This window comes from Artemia sp. Qi Xiang Cuo, chromosome 9, assembly GCF_049724085.1.
Source record: "Artemia sp. Qi Xiang Cuo chromosome 9, ASM4972408v1, whole genome shotgun sequence".
In the NCBI taxonomy this organism is placed as follows: Eukaryota; Metazoa; Arthropoda; class Branchiopoda; order Anostraca; family Artemiidae; genus Artemia; species Artemia sp. Qi Xiang Cuo.
This window is the reverse complement of record NC_142802.1, coordinates 51,250,337-51,273,383: the sequence shown is the minus strand read 5'-3', so window position 1 is coordinate 51,273,383 and position 23,047 is coordinate 51,250,337. Positions and strand designations below refer to the sequence as shown.

At 35.6% G+C, this 23,047-nt stretch overlaps 1 protein-coding gene across 2 annotated transcripts in view; it reads right to left on the bottom strand.

Annotated features, from left to right (window-relative positions):
• Ars2 (arsenic resistance protein 2) overlaps positions 1-23,047 on the bottom strand; it is a 73,903-nt gene that overhangs the window by 13,680 nt on the left and 37,176 nt on the right. For both annotated transcript variants that reach the window (XM_089094666.1, XM_089094667.1), the window contains exons 7-13: positions 22,548-22,647; positions 18,514-18,677; positions 16,176-16,303; positions 14,685-14,825; positions 9,175-9,372; positions 4,803-4,970; positions 3,767-4,029 (exon numbers count right to left, since the gene is read on the bottom strand). In XM_089094666.1, coding sequence (XP_088950792.1) covers positions 3,767-4,029; positions 4,803-4,970; positions 9,175-9,372; positions 14,685-14,825; positions 16,176-16,303; positions 18,514-18,677; positions 22,548-22,647 — 1,162 coding nt within the window. The remainder of the gene's footprint in view (positions 1-3,766; positions 4,030-4,802; positions 4,971-9,174; positions 9,373-14,684; positions 14,826-16,175; positions 16,304-18,513; positions 18,678-22,547; positions 22,648-23,047) is intronic.

Below are 23,047 nucleotides of genomic sequence, written 5' to 3'. Positions count from 1 at the left end.
TGACGTCAATAGCGTCAACTTCAGGGGGGATGTTCATTTTAGATTTCCGGCCTAAAAAAATCAAAAATACCTTTTCTTAGGATTTTTTCATTGAAAATACTTTTTTGTAAATTTGAATTCAATTTTGACCCCCATCCCATAGATTTTGGAAAATACAACCCTCTAAATATTCGTGAATTGACGACACTGACGGACGTGCAAGGCCAGACATTCATGTAAACACCCCTTTATAAGCAGAAAAAAAACTGACACAAATCATAATGATTTTTCGTTGCTAATACTGATTTCCAGGTTTTACGTGACCCATACTTTTTATGGGGAAGTTTATGGCCCCAAGAAAAAAAAAGAAACAGAAAAATCATAATCTAAAAGAAAATACGTGTTCGGTTATAATCTACGATAAAAAGAGATTCCAAATAGCAGGGCAGTATTCAGGATTTCAGGGGGGATTTGTTCATATGAATTATTGTCACGTTTTTACGACTCATAAAACATTTCAGGGGGGGGGGGGGGTTGAACCACCTGCCCCCCCCCCCCAGATATGGTCTTGGCAACTAATAATTATTTCAAACTTTCAAATCTAACTGCCCCGTCAAAATGCCTATCATTTCCTTATATAGACACCTGAGAATACATAGTTTTACAAACAACACACTAAAAGAGCTGGTTTCTTCCCATCACCTGAATTTAAATAACGCATATGAAATTTCGTGTTGCATTATATCTCATTATGATATGATCAACTTATTCAATTGCAAAACCATAACCATTAAGACTATTACTAAGAACAGTTGCATCGATTGGAGAAGGAGCAGGGTGGTTACCTGCCCTCCCCGCCTCCCCAAATTTTTATTACACCTAGGGTACATAAAATACTTCTTGGGAGTATTTTCATTGAACGATGCCTTTTTTGGTACTTTCATTGAAAAAACTGAAAGAGATTTAAAAATGGATTTTGTCCTCCCTCCCTTCTCCCGCTAAATTTTCGTGAATGGGATGAGATTCACCGTGAAATTTTAATAATACGGAGAATTGGCTAACGCTAATCTGAGCCAATCAGAATTTTTCAGCCAATCCAAAATTCTATGAAAAATCTAATTAGCTCGAATTAGTGCTAGCTAAACTCCAATGTTAGTAAAATCTCATTGTGAATGAGCCGTAAATATGACAATTTCTCTTTTCATTAGCGTCAAGTTTTGACAAAGTAAACTGGTGCACAATTAACCGTTCCGCTTTCCCTTGTGTCCACTGTTGCCAACAATTCTAGCAGCTTGAAGAATCAGATTTGCTAACCAACGAAAACTTCATTCTAACACACGGTGTGAACGTAAAAAATTCGACGTTCTTGTAAACAAAGATCTAAATCAGCATTTCAAACTTCAAAACAAGTACAGATACATGCAAAAAGCTATTAAGCGCAAAATTCGTCATTCGTCAACAGCTCCTTCTTAAAAAATAAGTCTGCCATGAGCATCTTTTTTTTTATTTCAAGATAATACTCCATGCACAACTTTCCTTAAAAAACGTTTTCAATTGTTGGAGAATTTCAGTAAAAATTTGTTCAACAATTGTCTCAAGCATCCCAGAAACACTATTGTTGATAAAACCGTCATTAGGTTAGGTAACATGTAAAGAATGTTACATTCTTTATTCTTAAATTGTTTAATATTACACTTTCGATTTATTAAGATGGCGGAAACAGACCTCATATGAGTGAATGAGTTTAAAAAAACATTGCCAACTATTGTCATCTTCCCAATTTTAAATATCAACAAGAGTCTATATAGTACGCCAACAATAGAGGTAATACATTAATACAAGACACTACGCGCTTGTTTCTCCCTAAGAAACTTTGGCTCAATTTGATCTTTTCTAACAGCAATGGATTTACAAAAATCAAGAAAGTTAGAGCTTAGAAATACCTGTTTTAGCGCTAAGACAAAAATCAATGAAAATACCTAAAATGGCATTTTTCGCTATCTTAATGCTTTTTGTTTTGCGAAAATGAGGCATTTTCAATGAAAAGTTAAAGAAAAGTATTTTTCAATGAGAATATTCATTGCCTTCTTTTCGATCCATTCGTAAGGACCCTTCCATTTAAAGGTATTGTAACCAAACACATCCACAAGAATGGAAGACAATGCAAACTTTCACTGAAATATACCCTTTTTGAAGTTTTCATTGAAAAATCCCTTTTTTAGCTTTTCACCAATAATATATTTTTTTTGCACAAACCAAGAAAATGCCAAAAATACCCCCTTTTTTAGTACAACTCGCTTATCTTCTTGTGAATTTCATTCGTTGTAGGAACAACGAATTCAAGTCCCCAAAATGCTATCTGCAAGACGTTGATAAACCATTTTTTAACTATATCTTTTCATTTAAATACAAATGAAAAAATTTAGCAATAATAAATCTTAATAGAGGTTAACAGCTTTTAATAGAGACAGTGCAACTACCACAGAATTAAATTGCGAATATTTCCAATTTTCAGCAATTTTTTTGCAAAAAAAAAATAAAAAATATATATATATATATATATATATATATATATATATATATATATATATATATATATATATATATATATATATATATATTACGCATTGGAAAAAACAACAGGAAAACACCAACCGAACTCATCAATTGCTTTATTCTATGGCTTTGATTTTTTTTTGCTTAAAATAGTAAACTAATTTTATTTTTTTCGGGGGGGGGGGGCTTCCCTGTCTATTTTAGGCTGATGCCTCTTCCTAGAATTGTAAACTTGAATCTTTTTCCTCTTCTGTTGAAAAATCCTTATTGTAGCTCGAAATCTTCGATATCTATTTGTATTTTTGTTTCATCTTGTGTCTGTTTTCATTTTTACCTCATGGCTCCTAGTTAGAAATAATTTAAGAGTTTTTCGTGTTTTTGTAGCTTTCAACAAAATTAGATTTCAATAGATTTCAACAATACAAACTTTTGTTGATTTTCTGTGGCGAAGAATGAGGACAAAAATAAGTCCCTCAGTTTTCAGTATAGAAGTTTATGCTTTACAGTAGATAGTATTAAGGAAGAATAGTTTAATTATTAAATTGGTTTCTAACTACATACAATTCTAGGAAGAGGCATCAGCCTAAAATAGACAGGGAAGACCCCCCCCCCCCGAAAAAAATAAAATTAGTTTACTTCCCTACCCGTAAATCACAACCTAAAAGTAATCTTTTCAATAATCCTGACCCGTCCCCGAGGAAAAAATATGTACTCCAATTCATCCAGTCCTCAGAGGGGACATGTATCAGCACGAGCTACAAAACAAATACCATTTTGTTTTCGATTTTACATCCTACAGCCTATCTTACACATAACTTATAATATTTCTTTATATTTATTTCTTTATTTATTGTTTTCTAATTTCTATTTCTTTTTCGTTATTCTAACTTTAATCTTATTATTTCTTTATATTTCTTGTAAATTCTTATTATATTGCTTATGAAAAAATATATGCTCCAATTCATCCAGTCCTCAGAGGGGACATGTATCAGCATGAGCGACAAAATAAATACAATTTTGTTTTCGATTTTACATCCTACAGTCTATCTTACATATAATTTATAATATTTCTTTATTTATTATTTTCTAATTTTTATTTCGATTACGTTATTTCTGACTTTAAATCTTATTACTTCTTTATATTTCTTATAAATCCTTATTATATTGCTTATGAATTTATTTCTTTTAATATTTCTATAATATCTCTGCAGAAAGAGAGAAAATTTCTTACGTATTTTCATCCTTAAGACCGAGTTTGGCTCCCTCTTCATCGTTAAGCTTGCTAATAGCCTGTAAAAAGGGACTAATTTTCTTTTCAAACTGCTGACAATAGTCATTGAGTTCTTGGCTAGTGACTTTAGACGACGGAGGTATTCCTCTGGCATGAAGAATCCCACACCGATTGGGCATCTCGTCTTCATTCGGATATTCAGAATGATTATAAAAATCCACAGAATGAACTAAACGTAAATAAATTAAGAGGCGGTCCAGAACCTAAAAAGTAAAAACAATACAAAACCAAAATTAAGGTAAAGGAAATAATAAAAGTAAAAATGAAAGTAATAGAAGATGGAAAAAAGCAGCTAATTTAATCGTTGAAAAAAGCAAATTAATTAGTTGATTTGCGCTATAAGAATATATATATATATATATATATTTTTTTAAATCTGGTTAAATTGTTCTCTCTATAAAAAAAAAAAACACTTTTCACCAGGAAGCGACCTTCTAAAAATAGATTTAAAAGTTATGTTTTTCTTCTTCATATTTTGAAACATTTGTACATAGCAAGAGTGTAGGAGCATCTTCAATATACTATATAAGCCTCTTATCTTCCTTTTTACCGAAACCAAATTTTTTATTTCCATTTTGCAGCTTTTGAAAAAAGATTAAAGATTATAGCTTACAAATATAGTATTATGCGGACCAAAAAGAAATCAAAAGGCCAAAAAGGAAGAAAAAAGAATAAATATCATTGTAGCCAGGGTTTCTAGGATTTTTTTTTTTCGGGAGGGGTTTAACAAAAGGATTTTTTTGCGGGGGGAGGGGGGTTACAAAAAAACGCATAACATTTTTTTATATTCGTTTTTGTTACGTTTTTACGAGTCGGACAGACATTTCGGGGGGGGGGGGAAAGGTCAAACCTCCTAACCCACCCACCGCCCTCCCCCAACCCCCTGAATACGGCCTTGGGTGTAGCATAAAAAAGATTTCGTGGAGCAAAACAAATCAAAAGACAAAAAAAAAGAAAGAAGAGAAAGAGAGCTTACCGACATTAATTCTTCGTCTCTTTGAATACTGTGATTGTCTTCAGTATTTTCACCTTCTTCGGGATCAGCTGAAGTACCAAGAAGTGCTTCTTCTTCAGCTGAAGCTTCTTCTATGAGGTAATCAGTGATTTTCTCCAACACTGGGTTAGTGGAATGCATTGAAAATGGCTGAAAAGTAGAATTTTAAGAATTATATTAGCCATCTCGGAAGTAAAACTTGCCGAGAAAAAAGTAAACAGTTTAGGAAGTAAAGGATGACGTATAAAGTAGAGAAGCAAGAACAAAAATGTTTTCACTTCACTTTGATCAGTTGAAACAACCGCGATGACTCTGAATTCTAGAAGCAGGATCTTAAAGGGGGTATTAGAAGATATGCCCAAGAGGATTCAGATCGGAAAATGGCTAAATATGTCATATTAGGCCAAAATTTTCCCCATGGCCCCATAAACCTCACATTTGCACAAATATTAACGCCCGAAAATTGACTAGATAAGATATTAAAAAAAAAGAAACAATAAAAGACACAAAATTTCCTATATTCTGGCAGATGGCCATTTCATAATCTTAGCTGAATGGCTCTAATAATTAAAATCACTTCAAACGCTTTTAGAGTACTACAATATAGCCCAACAACAATTCAGGGCTCGAACCTCGAATATTTGACATGGAATAAATAACAAATACAGATTTTAGAGGGAGTCGAGTCGTTTATTTTTTATTATCAACATTTACAATAATTATAATTTTTATTAATGAATAAACCGTAGACCGTGAAATCTTCAATTTATGTATCAAAATACAACATTTTATTTTAGGCTAATATGCTCTTTCAGCTTGAAAAAGTATTTAGAGCATCACAAGCAAGTATTTAGTGTGTTTGGAGTTACCACTGCATCCGCTTTACATATTTACGGTGTAATTGATACTGCAAAAAGAAAGTATTTGGAGCACCACAAGCAAGTATTTAAAGTGTTTGGAGTTACCACGGCATCCGCTTTACATATTTACGGTGTAATTGATACTGCAAAAAGAAAGTATTTGGAGCACCACAAGCAAGTATTTAAAGTGTTTGGAGTTACCGCGGCATCCGCTTTACATATTTACGGTGTAATTGACACTGCAAAAAGAAAGTGTTTGGAGTGTCAAAAGCAAGTATTTAGTGTTTGAAGTTACCACTGCATCCACTTTACATATTTACGGTGAATTGACACTGCAAAGAGAATGTATTTGGAGCATCACAAGCAAGTATTTAAAGTGTTTGGAGTTACCACGGCATCCGCTTTACCTATTGACGGTATAATTGACACTGCAAAGAGAAAGTATTTGGAGCCTCACAGCAAGTATTTAGTGTGTTTGGAGTTACCACTGCATCCGATTTACTTATTTACGGTGTAATTGACACTGCACAGAGAAAGTATTTGGAGCATCAAGAGCAAGTATTTAGAGTGTTTGGAGGTGCCACGGCATCCGCTTAAATATTTACGGTGCAATTGACACTGCAAAAAGAAAGTATTTTGAGCATCACAAGCAAGTATTTAGAGTGTTTGGAGTTACCATTGCATCCGCTTTACATATTTACGGTGTAATTGACATTGCAAAGAGAAAGAATTTGGAGCATCACAAGCAAGTATTTAAAGTGTTTGGAGTTACCACTGCATCCGCTTTACATATTTACGGTGAATTGACACTGCAAAGAGAAAGTATTTGGAGCATCACAAGCAAGTATTTAAAGTGTTTGGAGTTACCACGGCATCCGCTTTACATATTTAAGGTGTAATGACACTGCAAAAAGAAAGTATTTGGAGCATCACAAGCAAGTATTTAGAGTGTTTGGAGGTGCCACGGCATCCGCTTTACATATTTAGGGTTTAATTGACACTGCAAAAATGAAGCATTTGGAGCCTCACAAGCAAGTATTTAGAGTGTTTGGAGTTACCACTGCATCCGATTTACTTATTTACGGTGTAATTGACACTGCAAAGAGAAAGTATTTGGAGCCTCACAGCAAGTATTTAGTGTGTTTGGAGTTACCACTGCATCCGATTTACTTATTTACGGTGTAATTGACACTGCACAGAGAAAGTATTTGGAGCATCAAGAGCAAGTATTTAGAGTGTTTGGAGGTGCCACGGCATCCGCTTAAATATTTAAGGTACAATTGACACTGCAAAAAGAAAGCATTTTGAGCATCACAAGCAAGTATTTAGAGTGTTTGGAGTTACCACTGCATCCGCTTTACATATTTACGGTGTAATTGACATTGCAAAGAGAAAGTATTTGGAGCATCACAAGCAAGTATTTAGAGTGTTTGGAGGTGCCACGGCATCCGCTTTACATATTTAGGGTGTAATTGACACTGCAAAAATAAAGCATTTGGAGCCTCACAAGCAAGTATTTAGTGTTTGGAGTTACCACTGCATCCGATTTACTTATTTATGGTGTAATTGACACTGCAAAGAGAAAGTATTTGGAGCATCACGAGCAAGTATTTAGAGTGTTTGGAGGTGCCACGGCATCCTCTGAATTATTTACGGTGCAATTGACACTGCAAAAAGAAAGCATTTGGAGCATCATAAGCAAGTATTTAGAGTGTTTGGAGTTACCACTTCATCCGCTTTACATATTTGCGGTGTAATTGACACTGCAAAGAGAAAGTATTTGGAGCATCACAAGCAAGTATTTAAAGTGTTTGGAGTTACCACTGCATCCGCTTTACATATTTACGGTGTAATTGACACTGCAAAGAGAAAGTATTTGGAGCATCACAAGCAAGTATCTAAAGTATTTGGAGTTACCACTGCATCCGCTTTACATATTTACGGTGAATTGACACTGCAAAAAGAAAGTATTTGGAGCATCACAAGCAAGTATTTAGAGTGTTTGGAGGCGCCACGGCATCCGCTCTACTTATTTACGGGGTAATTGACACTGCAAAGAGAAAGTATATGGAGCCTCACAAGCAAGTATTTAGTGTGTTTGGAGATACCACTGCATCCGCTTTACATATTTACGGTGTAATTGACATTGCAAAGAGAAAGTATTTAGAGCATCACAAGCAAGTATTTAGAGTGTTTGGAGTTACCACTGCATCCGATTTACTTATTTACGGTGTAATTGACACCGCAAAGAGAAAGTATTCGGAGCATCACAAGCAAGTATTTAGAGTGTTTGGAATTACCACTGCATCCACTTTACATATTGACGGTGTAATTGACATTGCAAAGAGAAAGTATTTGGAGCATCACAAGCAAGTATTTAGAGTGTTTGGAGTTACCACTGCATCCGCTTTACATATTTACGGTGCAACTGAGACTGCAAAGAGTTCATGTGTTAGTAGTGTAATACAAGGGCTCTTAGGTCAGATATTGAGAACGCATTTCAAGATAATTTTTATACTGAAGTTTAACTCAAGGTTAAATGGTTTATAGTTTACCAAGTAGAAAATTTAACTCAATGGTTGATGTCAATAAATAACATTTTGTTGCAGATTAAATGAAATTCTTCAGAAGCTGAAATGACAAAACAAACGTCATACTACTCAGGAATACAAATTCCTTAAAAATTTTACTCCAAAATGGTAACTATCACTTTATTCATGGAAAGTTTATTGGCGAGGAATAATATTACCCCCCCCCCCGTCACTCACACTAAATACTTCATAGACTTCGGAACTTAAGCCTTACAAGATCCCAATGTCCTACTGTTCGACTATGCAAAGAAAATTATGAAACATGATAGCCTCTCATCAGGTTTTGAAAGGCATTGAAATCGCAACTATTTTTTTCTCAAAACCTGAAATGAATTCGATGCTAGAAGTAATCTAAAACCGAATCTATTAATTTTTCTGCAAGCAGTGAAATAATGATTTGTTTTAATCGACAATAAACTTGAATAAAAAAAAAAAAAAAAAAAAAAAAAAAAAAAAAAAAAAAATTAAATGCCAAAAATATTCGGCAAAATAAAAGTCCGGTTGAAACGATATTAGGGCCATCTCAGATCAAAACGCTCCCCTCGAAAGTTAAGTACGCAATAAAGGAGGTATTTAGCGGCTTCAAGGACATCAGGAATCGGAATAAGAGTGCCAATAACAGTACATAATGGATCTAATGTCTTATAATAATAGGACATTATGTAGGGAAGCTTATTTTGGAAACAAGTAAAAAGATTTGTTTTTAATTCAGAAAAAAAGAAGAAAAAGAGTGAACGGTCTTTCAGATACGTTTAAGAAAATTCAGAAAAAACTGATGATTGTAAGAATCGAGAAAAGACATGTCTACAAATATATTTCGATTGATTTCAGTATTATCAGTCTTAGAAACCTCGATCATGCCACAAAAATTATATTTGTTATTAATCTAGAGACCCAACTTACCTCAAGCTCCGATTTTGGTTGTTCTTTCTCATCTTTATTTTGCCAAAGACCAAACCTTGAGTCAAGATTTTGAATAATCCTCGCTGCCAGACGGATATCGTTTCGTACAACTGTTTTATGGGATGTAATGCCATTAACTGTACGGATACGACGAGAGAGGTCACGGTTCACGATGGCTCCTAACTCACAGTCCCGAAGCTAAAAATACATAAGAAATTTATAAGTTTATATAATAGCAACAAGTATATCATAATTTAGAAACAAATTTCGGCTATATATTTGCATATCAGGAAGGTGGGGGTAAAGCATTTCCTTTTCCCCCCTAAATCCCAAAAAGCTAAATTTTTAAAATGTTAGATGTTATGACGGTTATAGGTTATGGCGGATTTTGTCAATGTCCTGACGTTAGTGCTCCTGACGGTTAGATGTTACGGCGCCTTCCCGGATAGTACTAGTGACAGCACTAATTGCAATTTTTTCTCAAAACAGAGTTTTGTTTTAACCATATGTTTTAGGGTTTTGATCACTATGGGTGGTTCTTGGTGCGTTATTTAGTAGGTTAAAGTTATCACTGCATCCACGAGGTAGTCCAAACTATTTTGAACAGTTATAATTGACAATATTTTGCAAGCTTCATTCATTAGAATTTCCGTTAGGTTAGTTTCCTTCCCAATCCACTAAAAGAGTAGGAAAACGTGACAAATATACGCTTTTAATGATAACGTATATTCGTCTTACTCTCAAATTACGCATTAGCATAATTGTCGTACTATTCTTTAGTTAGCTATATGTCATGAAGTGGCAAATCAATAATTTCAATTGAATTACGAAATTGTGGCGTGAATTCAATTCCTCCTTCCTGTTTGTCCTTCAAAAAAATCAAATTCTCCTGAGAGGTGAATGCCAATTTCATGTTAATTTTATTTACTTCATTTTTGATAGGCACTGAAGTAATGCGTTTCTTTGTTCTACTGTAATTTTTCATTTGCTATTCTCAACGTCGCTTTCCTACTAATGGCGCATTTTGTTGTGCCTTAATTATTGGTTACAAATCTTCTAACCGCAAATTTCGTCGTGTATTATTTTGATTTATAATTCGTTATGATTCTCACTGTTATTTTTCTTCTAACCGAATATTTCTTTGAGCGTCATTTTTGATTGTGATTCGATATGATTTTCTTTGTCGCTTGTCTTCTAACTGTACATTTTGTCTAATTTGGCATGACGCTATTGATACCAAAAAAACTTCTTTTCCAGCTTTTCCCCAGTAATTATTTTTGCCTTAATTACCTTGTTACACAATTCAGATAACAACTTCGCATGTTTCCATTGGCACGTGTTATCTGAAATATCTAAATTTCGCATTAGCATAATTATTGTGTTACTCTGAGTGGCGGATCCAGGATTTTTTTAGAGGGGGGGGGGCGCAAAATAGGTTGATCCGATAAACTTGCATTAGAAGCAAGTTTAATTAAAGCAAACTTGCGTTAATTAGGAAAATTACACTACTTTAGACTACGTTAGGGGAGGGGGGGGGTGCATGCCCCCTCCCCCTCTGGATCCGCCACTGGTTACTCTTTAATTTCAAGTAATAGGACGGAAAACCAGAAATTTCATAAGTGCAAAAGATATTTGGTCTTTTTGTGTTCACTTTTAAAGCCTCAAACTGGTTTTCATGCTAATTATGAAAATGTTGCCTTGAAGAGAAGTTATGATGGAATGTTAAGTGAATTCTTAATATATATTGATCGCTTTTGAGAAACAAGGAAGTGTAAAACAAAATGAATTGTTTACAACACTATTGCAACCACAACATAGATTAAATTCACTATGGGTGATAATCAGCAACCTGAACCATCAACTGGGACAAGACCCATACGGGCGGCTAAAGCAAAGGGTATTACTAAATTGTCCAAAGCAATTAAAATTCAAAATGAAGAAGAAAGACAAATGCGGTTAGAAATTATGCAACAGCGAGTATCAAAACGTGTCAAAAATGAAAATTAAGAGCAGACACGGACGGTTAGAAGACATGAGACGCTAAGATATTCTGCCTACAAAAACAATCTAGATAGGTCTGCGAGACTAAGGAAATATGCGGTTAAAAGATAAGCCTGGCCACTAAAAACGATCTAAAAAGGTCACAACTTTAAAGAAGAATTTGTGTTTTTCCCATAATGGTTGTAACGAACCTATGCTGACGCCAAGACATCAAGAAGAGGCTCACATTGTCTGCGGTTACAAGATAAGTGACGATGAGAATCAATATAGAAAAGCCTGTCGCATAGCAATGACAGGGCCTGGCCTGGAAATCGACAAATTGACATTTTTGGACACAAAGACGATCTTAAAAGGTCACAATTTTAAGAAAGAATTCATATTTTTCCCGAGGCAGCTTTGTCGAAGCTGTGATGACGCCGTGATATCAAGAAAAGACCCAAATTGTCTTCGGTTAGAAGACCAGCGACAATGAAATCCATATATAGAAGCCTGACGCGTGGCCGGCGGCTAAGCCGCCGGGCTCCCGGTATATATATATATATATATATATATATATATATATATATATATATATACATATCTCTATATATATCCAATTTTATACGACCACCCCTTACATAAAAACATTATATGCCCCCAGTGCATAGCTTAAAACAATAAAATATATCAACTCTCTTTAAACGAGCAACTGTGTATATAAGTATGTATAACTTTTTCTTGAGAACGTCTCCATATTTTTTTTTTTTTTTTTTTTGAAAATTGGCACCCAGGAATTTTCTGGCCTGAAAAAAAAATTATATAGGTCACAAGTTTGAGAACACAATTTTTATAAAAGCCATTTAGAGCCTTAATTATGGAAACAAACTTTTCATGTAAATGGCGACATATGCAAATACATTCTTAGACCACACTGGCTATACATGACAAATGAAACTCAGAGAGGAGAGAAAGTAACAAAATGAAAAATAAAATCAAAAAAGGGTGAAAAAACGAGGATTTTGTCAGCCAGTGGCGAAACCATGAAGATGAAAATGTCTGTTCTGTCTTTGTAAGGTCAACTTCGAAAGGTTAGATTTTTTTTTTTTTTTTTTTTTGTTTAGCACTGAGGACGACTTGGCGGAGGTCCGTGTCGAAATATTTTCTTATATTTTCATCTTCATGGTTTCGCCACTGGCTGACAAAATCCTCGTTTTTTCACCCTTTTTTTATTTTATTTTTCATTTTGTTACTTTCTCTCCTCTCTGAGTTTCATTTGGCGACATATGGCAATGGGACTCCCCTCTTGAGAAGATCCTTACGTTAGAATTATATTAAATCAGACAAAAAATAAACTTTTTTTGTCTGGAGACTAAAAATAAAACTCATTCCAAAAAGCAATTGCAAAATTTCCCCTTAAAACCTCAAGAAATATTCGAACTGTTTATTAGTCTGGCACAATAACTTCAAAAAATTAAACTAAAATAAACAAAACCAAGTATAAAATAGCAAGCAACATCGGTAAGGAATCTCTACTTCATTTACAATTATCGAAAATGATAACTCGTTTGAACAAGAAGAAATTTTGTCCAATCATCTAAACCATCAAACTTTACAAGACCAGACATGCAATAGCGAGAATCACAACGAGTCAAAAACGAAATTATTTTGTGTGGAGACTAAAAATAAAACTCATTCTAAATAGCAACTGCAAATAATTTTCCTTAAAACCCTTGAAATATGACCGACCTCCTAAAATTAGGAGGCGATGTCTTTGTTAAACAGGCGGAGGCAAGTCTTGCCGAATTCCTTCCAAACTTTTTGAAATAAATTCTGTTGCGCATTTGTAATTCTACTAATTTTATCGTTATGATTGCTAAATTTTAATAATCAGCACCGGCTAGTTTAGGCTAATTACTTTTAAATTATTATCAGTGAAACTGGTTGTTACACCCTGACAACTTTTAAGCCTATGATTTGAACAGTTTATTAGTCTGCCAAGTTAACTTAAAATTTCTTTTTTAACCATGCTAAACATAACTAAGTATGAAATACTAACTGTATCACAGCAAGACTTCCTACTTTTTTTTATTGTCAATTTTGCAGAACAGTAAAAAATGCCTAAAGGACGACCCAAAAAACGCAAATTTACAATTGTTAAAAATGATAATTCGTACAAGAAGAATTTTTTGTCCAATCACCTGAACCATCAAATTTGGCAAGATCAAGAGGGGCTACCTGATAAATTCACAATTGCTGAAAATGAACAGCCTAGACCCTCAAATATGCGCAGCTAAGACAAAAGACATTGAAAAAATGTCTGAAGTAATGATAAACGAAAATGGACAACAAAGAAATATGCGGTTAAAATTCTTGCAACAACGGCAATCACATCCCAATAAGTCAAAACCGAAAGCGAAGAACAAACAAATTTGCGGTTAGAAGATAAGTGACGGCGATAATTACAACGAGTCCAGAACGAAAGTCAAGAGCAAGGAAATATGCGGTGAAAAAATAAGTGACACCGTTTCGTTTTTAGTATCTATGACGCATGCAAAATTACAAAAGATGACAAATAACTCTGAACAGCTAAAGAAAAGGGCATAGAACAATGAAGAGCAAAAATCACACTGAATTGCAAAGGATAACGTTGCACAATGAAATCTGCCATTGGAAGACAAAGAAAATTTACAAATGAATGACAAAATGTGTTACTTTATCGTGCGTGAGTCTGTGAAGGATAAACAGGATGAAGGAATTGAATTCACGCCAAAATTACTAAATTCAATTGAATTTTTCAGTTGAGTTGAAATATTTAGTTCAATTTCACCTTAGAATGAAGAAGTGTTATTTTATCGTCTACAAGGATGCACAGGACGGATAAAATAAATTCACAACTGAATTTCTCAACCACCTTGAAATGGAATAAAGTTATTTTGGCGTCTGTGAAGGATAAAAAGGAAAGAAGAATTGAATTCATGTGAATTCACGTCAGAATTTCTTAATCCAACTGGAATTGCTGATTTGTCACCCTTTGACTTGAAACTAAAGAATAAAAGGATAATTATGCCAATCCGTAATTTATATACTTCAGAGGGTATAGGCACTGGAACATTCCTGGTTGTTACTGAATAATGTAACAACACAATAAAAAAAATATATAAAAACTGGAGAAAAGCTTGAAAAGAAATTGTTTTGGTATATATGACTTGTAAGCAATTAAACCACGTAAAGACTTCATTTCATAAAGGTCATTTTTATGTTTAAAACTGGACAGACTTCCGCACTGGAATGGAAACATATCACCACTCCAGCACCAGTTCGAGACGAGTGGAGCGACTTCGTCAATGTGCTATTCCCCATCATTGGCTCTGGAAGAACTAAGGGTCTCAGGTGAGGTTGAACAAAGAGGTCTAAAAGCACATCAATTTAAAAAGAAAATAAAAAATGATAAATTTTAACGGAACTTTTATGACGTCGCTAATGAAGTTAACAGACTATTTATTAAAGAAAAGAATAAAAAAAATACTTACTCTAATGTTGTTCAGGTTCCAGCATATTTCTTTGATAGGGACATCTCGCTCGAAAGTCACCCAACCACGGCGAAACCAACGCCGCTCTGATTGTGGATCAGCAATTGCAGCACGGAGAAATCCTGGGTATCGTTGACACATCTAAAACATAGTAAAACAAATGGCTAATCTGCTAATTTAGTGAAAGGTCTCGCAAATCATCGGTGATGATTCACGACAAGGCCGTATACAAGCAGGGGGGGGGGGAGGTTAAGGGGTTTGCCCCCCCCCCTCCCCACCGAAATTTTTGTCTTAATCGTAAAAACGTAACAAAAATGAATAAAAACAATTTTTTGATGCGTTTTTTAAAGTTTTTTGTACCCCCCCCCCCCCACCCCGAAAAAAACCCTGAATACGCCCTGCTTCACAAATATATTTTGTTCCTTTTTTGGTTTAAAGTTTGTATTTCGTGAAAAATTTAGCTTCCACAACATCAGAGTTTTTTACCATCAATGAATAAACGTTGACCTCACTTTATCATTTGTATTTGCAGTTTGAGACTTCCTACTAAAGCCTTTAAATACTTCACATGCAATAAAGCCTTTTCTTTAAACATGTTCACCTACTAATGAACAATGATCGTAATGCCCAGTATTGCAAATTAGTCTATATTGCCTTGGTTAGATCCAAGGGCGATTGCAGCTTATATACAGGAAAGGGGAGAACTCTCACTGAGATTGATATGACCCCGCCCCCTCCTAAAAAACGAACTGAAAAATAGCGGCCCAGAAACGTAATACTTCCGGGATATATCAAAATCCCAGGAAAAATACTCTGATAGCCCCCCCCCCCCCCCCAGCAACCAGTCTGTGTACATAAATGAGTTGTAGGGTATGAGGTTTTATTTTAGTATCTTACAAGTGTAGTCTTTTAAAAAATACTCAAGGAACATAAAAAGCAAACTGTTTTCGCCCTGAAAAACTTGCAAAATACCAATAGCGTTTCCCCTTCTTTTTCACAGCTGCCATCTTATATTTGAAAAAAAATATTTTGTCAATCAGAATTTAACCTTGAACCAACTCTGTCAGACTAGTCTTCAAATCGAATTGCTATGCATACTACTAATTTGAGTGTCCAATAAAAACAACACCAGTGAAATGAAAATGTTTTTTTTTTTTTTTAATACAATATCATCACTGTTATTCTTTTTTCAAGAATTTTTCTTTTAGGAGACAGATAGTTCCAAATAATTTCAAGAAGGTTTCAAAACTAAGCATCTCCTAGAAGCGGGCAAAAACTTAACAATTGAAGGACATCAACAATTTCCTGATATTATTTAAATTTGAAAAGATCGCAGTTGAAGCAAGACACACAAAACGATAGGAAATAGAAGGGGAAGTTACCAGAAATATCAGGGAGAGGATGACAGAGAGAGAGAGAGAGAGGGGTGGGATAGAAGGAGAGAGAGAGAGGGAAGGAGATCAAGTAAGAGAGTTTACAAGAAAAACTTACAGATTCAACCTCTGCTTTGGTAATGGTTGGTGCTAAATTTCTCAAGAATATAGATGACGTTTTGTGCTTGATTTTCTTTGGTATCTTGGAAGTTTCTTTAGGAGTTTCTGGTTCTTCTGCCTTTGTACCTAGAGAAAACTCAAATATTGTCAGGAATTTCCCAAAGATCCATGTACCAAGGGACATAAGACTCAGTGTAAAAAGAGAGAAAAAAAATCTGCAATCTTCATTTATTGATGCATCATTTTATCTTATATTGGCATAGCTAACGGCCTAGAAACATCATTTAGGTTAATACATATCCCAATATTAAGTGATAGACGATTAATTTTACGTCTCTACGTTCTCGTTCACGCTGCTCAGGAACGGTTTGATCCTAAGAGAACGTTCTGTTTTTTTTTTTTTTTTTTTTTTTTTTTTTTTTTTTTTTTTAAAGCAAGTTTGATGCTTTCAGTAAACCGCTACTAGAGAAAGACTCCAGTGTTACTTGGTTTTCATTTTAATTATTAATGGAACCGGCCGATTAGCTCCGAAAAATCTTACTTTTTCTTCTCTATTTTGTACATCTGTCTTGCTCTGCTTGTTGTCACATCTCTTAATTGTCGCTTTACTTGCTTTCTGATATTCAGGCCTACGCTATATTCAGGTGTACGCCATTCTGTCTACTACTACTACAAACAACTCACGGCAGCACCAAGCTGCCAGAGGCCAGCACAGCTACGCACGCTTCTCCATCCCAATCTATCTAAAGCCTCCCTCTTTACACCCTCCGAGGAAGTACCCATTTCAATTAAACCTTTCCTTACTACGTCCTCCCACCCCAACCGGGGACGATCTACTTTTCGCTTGGCCCTAGACGGTTGTGCAAAAAGGACAATCTTTGGCAATCTATCGTTCTTTATCCACATAACGTGCGTGATAGCAGTGGTCAAACATGGTTCCGAAGCATAGGCCCTCCGAAAAACGGAGGAAGGTCTGCTACATGTTTTCCAGAGAAATTGCCTACGTATTGTTTTAGGTACCCGATTGACTGACCGTATTTCAAACAGTAGGCTGGAAGAAAAGGGTGGTTCGATCCCGTTTTATAGGGCTATAATGACAGAAAGGTTGAGATGACTAGGGCACGTCCTCTAGGCCATCTAGGGCCAAAAGTAGGTCGTCCCCGGTTGGGGTGAGAGGATGTCGTAAGGAAGGATTTAAGGGAAATGAGTACTTCCTCGGAGGGTGTATAGAGTGAGAATGTGAATAAACTGGGATGGAGAAGCGTGCGTAGCTGTGCTGGCCTCTGGCAGCTTGGTGCTGCCGTGAGTTGTTTGTAGTAGTAGGAAGAAAAAGTAAGATTTTCCGGAGTTAATCGGCCGGTTCCATTAATAATTAAAATGAAAACCAAGTAACACTGGAGTCTTCCTGTTGTTCACACTTCTCTTTTTTTTAGTAGCGCAAGGACAAAGTAAATGGCACCGAAAACGCTTTTTGTTTTATTTCGGAAATATGCCCACGTCATCAATGCTTATACCATACGCCTTCCACCTTTCTTCGAAACACCCTGCATATAACTACCCCTATTTTCTAGGAAGAGTTTAGAAATATGTGACCCATGAATTTAAAGGAGGGTAAAGAGCTTATATCCATAGAGGAAATAGGGCGTCAAATCCACTCACATCAAGGAATCAAATTGAAAGACAAAAATGGGGACTTCACCGTTTAAAATATCTATAACCGGGTTTTCGCCATTTCTTGTCTTGAATGACAGCAATGTAATTTAGCTGTATTTTCCTTTTTAGCTGAGTGCAATTTAAGGACAGATTTGTTTTGTTTTTTGGCAGAAACGAGTATTTAGCACTTCAACACAAAAAAATATCTGAGTTCCAAAAAATAATTGATTTTACAATTAGAGTAAAAACAGCTAATTGAATAAGAATAAAAGTTGGTCCTATATTGCAGTTACACCTTGAGCGCCCTAAAGGATATTTTCTGAGGGTGGGGTTGAAGGAGACAAAAATTTTTTACATAGAGAAATCATACGTTCCTTTAAAACACTCATCAGGGGAATTCAAATTACAATGGTAAAATACATAGAATTTGTACGAAAGCTAATTATATATATGTATATGTACGTATATACATATATATATATATATATATATATATATATATATATATATATATATATATATATATATATATATATATATATATATATATATATATATATATGATTTTAATATATATATATATATGATTTAACGTAGTTGGTGACTTACTGTGTGTATATTCAGAAGCTCCACATTAATTTTTTGGCGACAGTTTTTCAAAGAAACGAGAGAAGTAAACTTACCAGGAGGCTTTTCATCATCCGTAGCACTTTCCTGCCCGCTCTCACTTTCAGCTCGCTTCCTTTTAACCCCTTCACCGTTACCGGCTATTAAACTACGGGCTTCACTTAAAACTTTTGGATCTGTCTCATCTGGAATTTCTGCATCACTTTCATCACGTTTACCCCTGAAAAATAAAGATACATATGAAACTAGGAAATACCATTTAACATTAGGTCAATTTTTTCGCTTAATAATATGCTAAGATCTCACTTTACTATAAAAAAAAAAAAAAAAAAAAAAAAAAAAAAAAAAAAAAAAAACGAAGAGCCAGGCGCTTCTTCTTAGGCATTTTGGCTACTCTTAGTACAAAACAGTTAAACCTCAATAGTTTGATGAAGCAAAACAGGAATTAGACGGGCCATACACAAAATTAAAATTTAGGCACAAGTCGTTAAAGGAGAAAGAAAATTTAATAGAAAAAACTTAATAGACTACATCCTCGTGTCTAGACGTTGGAAAACGTCCGTCCTAAACACAGTCACGCTAGCTGGTGGCGACTTTGACAGCGACCACTCACTTGTCATGTCTAAGTTCAAAACAAGACTTAAAACAGCATCAAAGTTATCTCAGAAAACCCCCAAGTTTCGAGTAGATCTACTGAAAGACGAAAACGCACGTATGACCTATACATATATTCTATCCGAAAAAATTTCGGAGCTCACGTCGAGATCTCCACCTATCCTGTCTAAGGAAGATATTGACAACCTGGTGACTAGCAGCACAAATATCATATGTGATGTCGCTCATTCCACACTGGGTACCCAGAAAAAACATTCAGAAACCTTGGATAACAGACGAGATAATTTCACTCTGCGACGAAAAGCGCCAACTCACGAACAAGCAAGATAAAGAAAGTAGGGACCGATACAAGAAACTCAAACGAGCTGTTGAGAAAACCATCAGACGTGCTCATCGTGCTTTTATTAAAGAAACATATGATCAATATGAATCGGCCTTCAAAAAAGAAGTCCCCAACTACATGTATAGAAGATTGCGGGAATTGGCCAAAAAGAAGGGCATCAAAGCGTTCTCCCTTCTCGACGAACATGGAAACCAAATAAAATCCACAGACGGAATCCGCTCACGATGGAAAAACCGTTTTAAAAATAAACTGAATCTGGACATCCACCCAGACCCAACAATTCTCGACACTTTCCCTATAACCTCTACAGATCTAAGTCCTCCCCCTCTTCACTCTGAAATAGAAGCAGCTATCAGAGACTTGAGAACAAACAAAGCTTCCGGCCCCGATGGAATCCAGCCCAAACTACTGAAAGTAAACTGAGAACCACTCCTTGACCTTTACCACAAAATTGTCACAGCTGCTTGGGAAAAAGGTCACTTCCCCTCACCCTGGTGTGAAACCACGGTAATCCCCCTGTATAAGAAAGGCTCTAAAGCTGTCTGCGACAACTACTGCCCAATAAGTCTTACCAACCCCGCTGCAAAAATCCTCACAAGAGTCATGCTCGGGCGTATACGAGCCATTTCCTCACTGGTCATTTCGGAATACCAAGCCGGCGATCGACCTATAGATCAATACTCGATCAAATAGTCACTATCTAGAAGACCATGAAGAAGTAGAGTAATCCGGGCCGAACATATATTTCCTTTTCCGAGATTTTAAATAGACTTTCGATCGAATCTTGAGAAATGGTCTATGAAACATATTTCTTCACTTTGATATTTCATCCAGCCTGACCTTGCTGATCAAAGACATGTATAAGAAGTTCAGTAGCCACGTCATGACTGGAGAAGGACTTACTGAGAGCTTCAAAACCTCTACCGGAGTACTTCAAGGTTGCCTAATATCACCGGAGCTGTTCAATCTCTTCCTAACTGCAGCCCTTTCACTCACAGATAACCCGCCCGGCGCCCTTGTCGGAGGAGTGGTGATAGACAAACTGGCATATGCTGATGACATAGTCCTAATAGCCGAGTCCCTTCAAGATCTAAAATATCAGGCTAACAGCGTTCACTCGTCCACCAACCTCTTCGGGATGGCAATCAACACCTCAAAAACGAAAGCCATGCGCTGTTCACGCAAGTTCGGTTCACAGGTAAATCTCAGTCTTCAGCTTGGTGAAGGTACCATTGAGTGGGTGGAAGGCTTCGCCTACCTTGGGAGCTTACTTACTTATGATTACAACCAACTCAGAGATCAAGAGACGCCTGACACTTGCAAACTCCAGTTTTAAAGCTCTGATGCCCATCTGGAGGAATAAGAACTTAACAACAACTCTCAAAACGAGACTCTTCTACTCCCTCATTATTCCGATCGCCATCTATGCATGTGAATCCTGGACGCTTAAAACAGACGATCAACGCCACCTAGCTGCCTTTGAAACCAAATCCCTACTACGCATCGCTGGTGTCACCTTCCATGACAGAATCTTCAACTCCAAGCTTCTCCATAATCTGAAAGTCAAATTTACAATACTGGACAAAATAAAACTACAACAACTCAAATGGCTTGGACATACACAACGCATGGCTAGCACACGTCTCCCGAAGATAACCTTCGATGGACGAGTACACGGTTCTCGACCCAGAGGTCACCCTCCGAAGAGATGGAAAGAAAACTTCTCACCTTACAACCTGCCACAACTCTGCCGCCTGGCCGACAACAGAAGCACCTACAGGAGGCACATCAATGAACTGGTTAAAGAAGAGGCCCCAAAACGACCTTCAAGGACGGATGGGACATAAGTCAAGTAAGTCAAAACTGCTTCTAACAACTAATCCTCATAAAAGGGCTATCGTAAAGGACTTGGCAAGCCAAAATAGGCGCTAGTCTGATTTTTGAATAGTTTTGAATAAAAAATACTTCGGTTTTCTTAAAGTAGAAGCACAATCCTTCACAAGTAAAATCTTAAGTACCAAAGTTTCTGCTGCGTCTATGGAATACTTTCTTGTACAAATCTGCACCGAAGTGTAGCCCTTAATAGCACAAGCCGAGACTCCCTAGCCCTGGTAAAAATGAACTATGTGAATGAAAACAAGAGTACGGAAACAAAATTCTGCCACTGGCTTTAATCTTCTGAAACGTAAGAACACCCAAAATCGCTTACAAGTGCTTTTTCACCCACATTAACATTACATTACACTTAGTTTCGTATTCCATGGCATTTTTATTGCTTCATTATTACAATTTTTAACATTTTTGTATTTATTATCATTGATAAATCAGTATATTATTGTCTTGAAGTGCAGGAACATCGTAAAATATGTATTTTAACAAGCCTTTTTCTGTTCAAAACCATGCGATGGCAACAGCATTTAAAATGCTGTTGGCAACAGCATGCCATTCAACTTCAAGGCTATTCACAATTATAGGTCCCCGGCAGGTGTTTTGCTTTTTCCCAATTATATAGTTGGCAAATTTTTTTAGCATTTTAGGATTCAGCTAGTTGTCATAAGTTCCTCATCGTCAAGTTCAATATATTTTTTTTTCTATCGATAACTCAAGGAATCCTGCAGGCCTAAAAAACAACAATAATAATAAAAGTTAAAAAAGGAACACACGCAAAGGGCTTAATTTAAATCACGATTCAGTTTTAGAAAGTAAGGTTATTTATGTTCCAAGTACAAAAAATTGGGAGGCTCAGATATCCAACTATGCTACGGAATATTCACTGGAAACTTAGAATCCCGTAAAGATTTTCAATTTTTCAGGCAACACATGTTAGCAACGATTTGACTTTGCTTTAAAAGGGTTTGAATAGACATGCATACGTAGTGAATCATCTTTGTCTCCATTAATTTATTTACCTTTTATAGGATAAAGAGTAATTGTCTCTTTGATTGTCTTTAGTTTTATTTAATGTTTTTGTTTTTCATGCAGTTTTTCCTCCCTTAAGGTCCCCTTGATAGTTTATGTTCCTTCCCAGCCTTGTTTCTACTACTTATGAGTATCGTCTTAAATTGCTTTCTTTTTTTTGACTTTGTAGCAATAACGAAATAAATGAATTATGATTAAGAAATAAAAACTAACTCGTCTTTTTTGCTCCCAGATTTATCATTTGCTTCTGGATTGAGTCCTACGGGTTTGGAAACTTCACTCAAGAATTCTTCAATTTCTTCATCAGAGCCACCTAAAAAAATAAAAGGAATTATCAAGGTCCTATACAAGGACCTTGAAATAATCAAGGTCCGATCTAGGCCATCTCTGGTGCGAGACACAACTCTTCTCTCTGAGGTATCTGTTTTCCATACATGTAAATCATGAGACTTCCTTACAGATAGCCAAACGTTTTTTTTTAACCCATGCAAAATATTTTTTTTTTTTTTTAATTATTTACATTTAGCAGCTGACTGAATGCATTGAGAGACGTAGATTTGATTACTGAATAATTGAAAGATGTTCTTTGTGATATATACTTATCATTTCTATTAACACATAACTACGCTTCTCTTAACAAGTTATTGTAATAACAATGAAAATACATAATGCCATCTTTTATCCTATAAATTCAAAAATACAGATGACAAAAT